Source organism: Condylura cristata, unplaced genomic scaffold (genome assembly GCF_000260355.1).
Source record: "Condylura cristata isolate star-nosed mole 26May11 unplaced genomic scaffold, ConCri1.0 scaffold00032, whole genome shotgun sequence".
In the NCBI taxonomy this organism is placed as follows: Eukaryota; Metazoa; Chordata; class Mammalia; order Eulipotyphla; family Talpidae; genus Condylura; species Condylura cristata.
The window spans coordinates 20,452,645-20,454,240 of record NW_004567133.1 but is presented as its reverse complement, the minus strand read 5'-3'; the positions used below and the strand labels follow the sequence as shown (position 1 = coordinate 20,454,240).

Genomic DNA, 1,596 nt, shown 5'->3' with positions numbered 1-1,596 from the left:
GACCGGCCCCGGTGTGACGCCCCCGCCCCCAGGTACTTCAAGCAGGTCGTCAAGGCAGCCCGCGCGAACGGACCGGCCGGGCCCGGCGAGGACCACAGCGATGACTTCCTGGGGCGCCTGGTCATCCCCGTCCGGGTGAGGGCCCTGTGGGGCGGGGACCCACGCCCACCGTGGCCGTCACCCCGCTGTGGGGAGAGGACCGAGGCATGACCGGCCTGAACCCCTCCCAGGAGGTGCCCGTGGCCGGGGTGGACCGCTGGTTCAAGCTGGAGCCCCGCTCCAGCGCCTCCCGCGTGCAGGGGGACTGCCAGCTGGCCCTCAAGCTGATGACCACGCAGGTGGGGCCCCAATGCGCGCGCCCCGCACCCCGCCCTGCACCGGGGCCGCACGCCCTTGCCCGCACCTTGCCAGCGGGCTGGGCCGGGCTGACCGCAGGCCCCGCCCTCCAGCGGGACACGGCCATGAGCCGCAGCGGCAGGCCCGGCTTCCTCTCCTACCTGCTGCTGCTCAGCCGGCTGCTGCAGTTCGAGCACCTGGCTGAGGAGGTAGGGCCCCAGCCTGGGGGGCGTGGGGGCCGGGGTCCTGCCGCCCGCCCACACCTGGCCTCTCCCAGCCCAGCTCCAGCAGCTGGTGCGGCGAGCTCAGCGCGCCGGCCACCACCGTGCTCTGCCTGCTGGGTGCCCAGAGCGGCCTGTCGGCGCTACAGCTGGCGGCGCTGTGAGTGGGCGGGGCCTCGGCAGGTTGGGCGCGAGTGGGTGGGACCCTGAGAGCCAGGCTCCTGGCAGGGCGGCACCATCCCCGGGGTATTCTGGAGCTGGCCTCGCCCCACCTGACCCCAGGCCGGGCCCCACAGGCACTGGCAGGTGAGCAGCCGCCACCATCAGGCCCACACCTTGGACTACAGCTACCTGCTGGGGCTGCTGGAGGACCTGCAGGCGCACTGGGCGGAGGCCGCCTGCCTGCCCCAGGAGCAGGTGCGCAGGGCCGAAGTGTGTCCCTAGGGCGTCCTTGGCCCAGCCGGCAGCCGGCAGGGAGCGGCGCGGCCCTCGCGGGGGCAGTCGCCTGGGGTGGTTGGGTGGCAGCGGCGTGAAACGGTGGACTCCAGGGCCAGGGGGCGCGTGGTCAAGGGGCGCGGGCGCCGCCGCGCAGAGGCCCTGGCCAGCCTGTCCAGGCTGGGCGGCGGCTGAGGTGGGCACTCGTTGGCGAGGCCCGTGGGAGGGGCTCTCGGGCAGGGCGGGTCCCAGGGCCAATCCTTGCGGAGTCGCTGGGCCGAGGGACGCGGGCCACTCTGAACCGCCCACCAGGAGGAGGGCCTGGCCGACAGCTTCTCCGCCTTCGCCGCGTTTGGGCTGGGGCTGCTGCGCCGGCTCCGAGACTGCTTCCCCGCCACCAACAGCACCGCCATCGCCCGCCTGGAGCTGCTGCTGAAGTGGGTGCGGCCCGGGGGGGTGGGGGTGAGGGCCGGGGCGGCGGGGTGCCCCAGCCAGCACGTGGTCCCGGCCCAGGTGCCTCGGCAAGCTGCAGCTCTTCCAGCCCCTCTGTGCGGCCTGCCCCTTGGAGACAGAGCTAAACGTGGACATCGCTGCTGCCCTGGAG

General features: G+C 74.6%; 1 protein-coding gene across 1 annotated transcript in view; it reads left to right on the top strand.

The window, feature by feature from the left end:
• The first annotated feature begins 39 nt into the window (after positions 1-39).
• Positions 40-1,596, top strand: part of BAIAP3 (BAI1-associated protein 3) — a 5,234-nt gene continuing 3,677 nt past the window's right edge. The window contains exons 1-7 of the mRNA XM_012731704.1: positions 40-135; positions 231-338; positions 450-545; positions 614-717; positions 854-974; positions 1,305-1,429; positions 1,506-1,587. Of these exons, the coding sequence (XP_012587158.1) occupies positions 327-338; positions 450-545; positions 614-717; positions 854-974; positions 1,305-1,429; positions 1,506-1,587 (540 nt within the window). The 5' untranslated portion in view covers positions 40-135; positions 231-326. The remainder of the gene's footprint in view (positions 136-230; positions 339-449; positions 546-613; positions 718-853; positions 975-1,304; positions 1,430-1,505; positions 1,588-1,596) is intronic.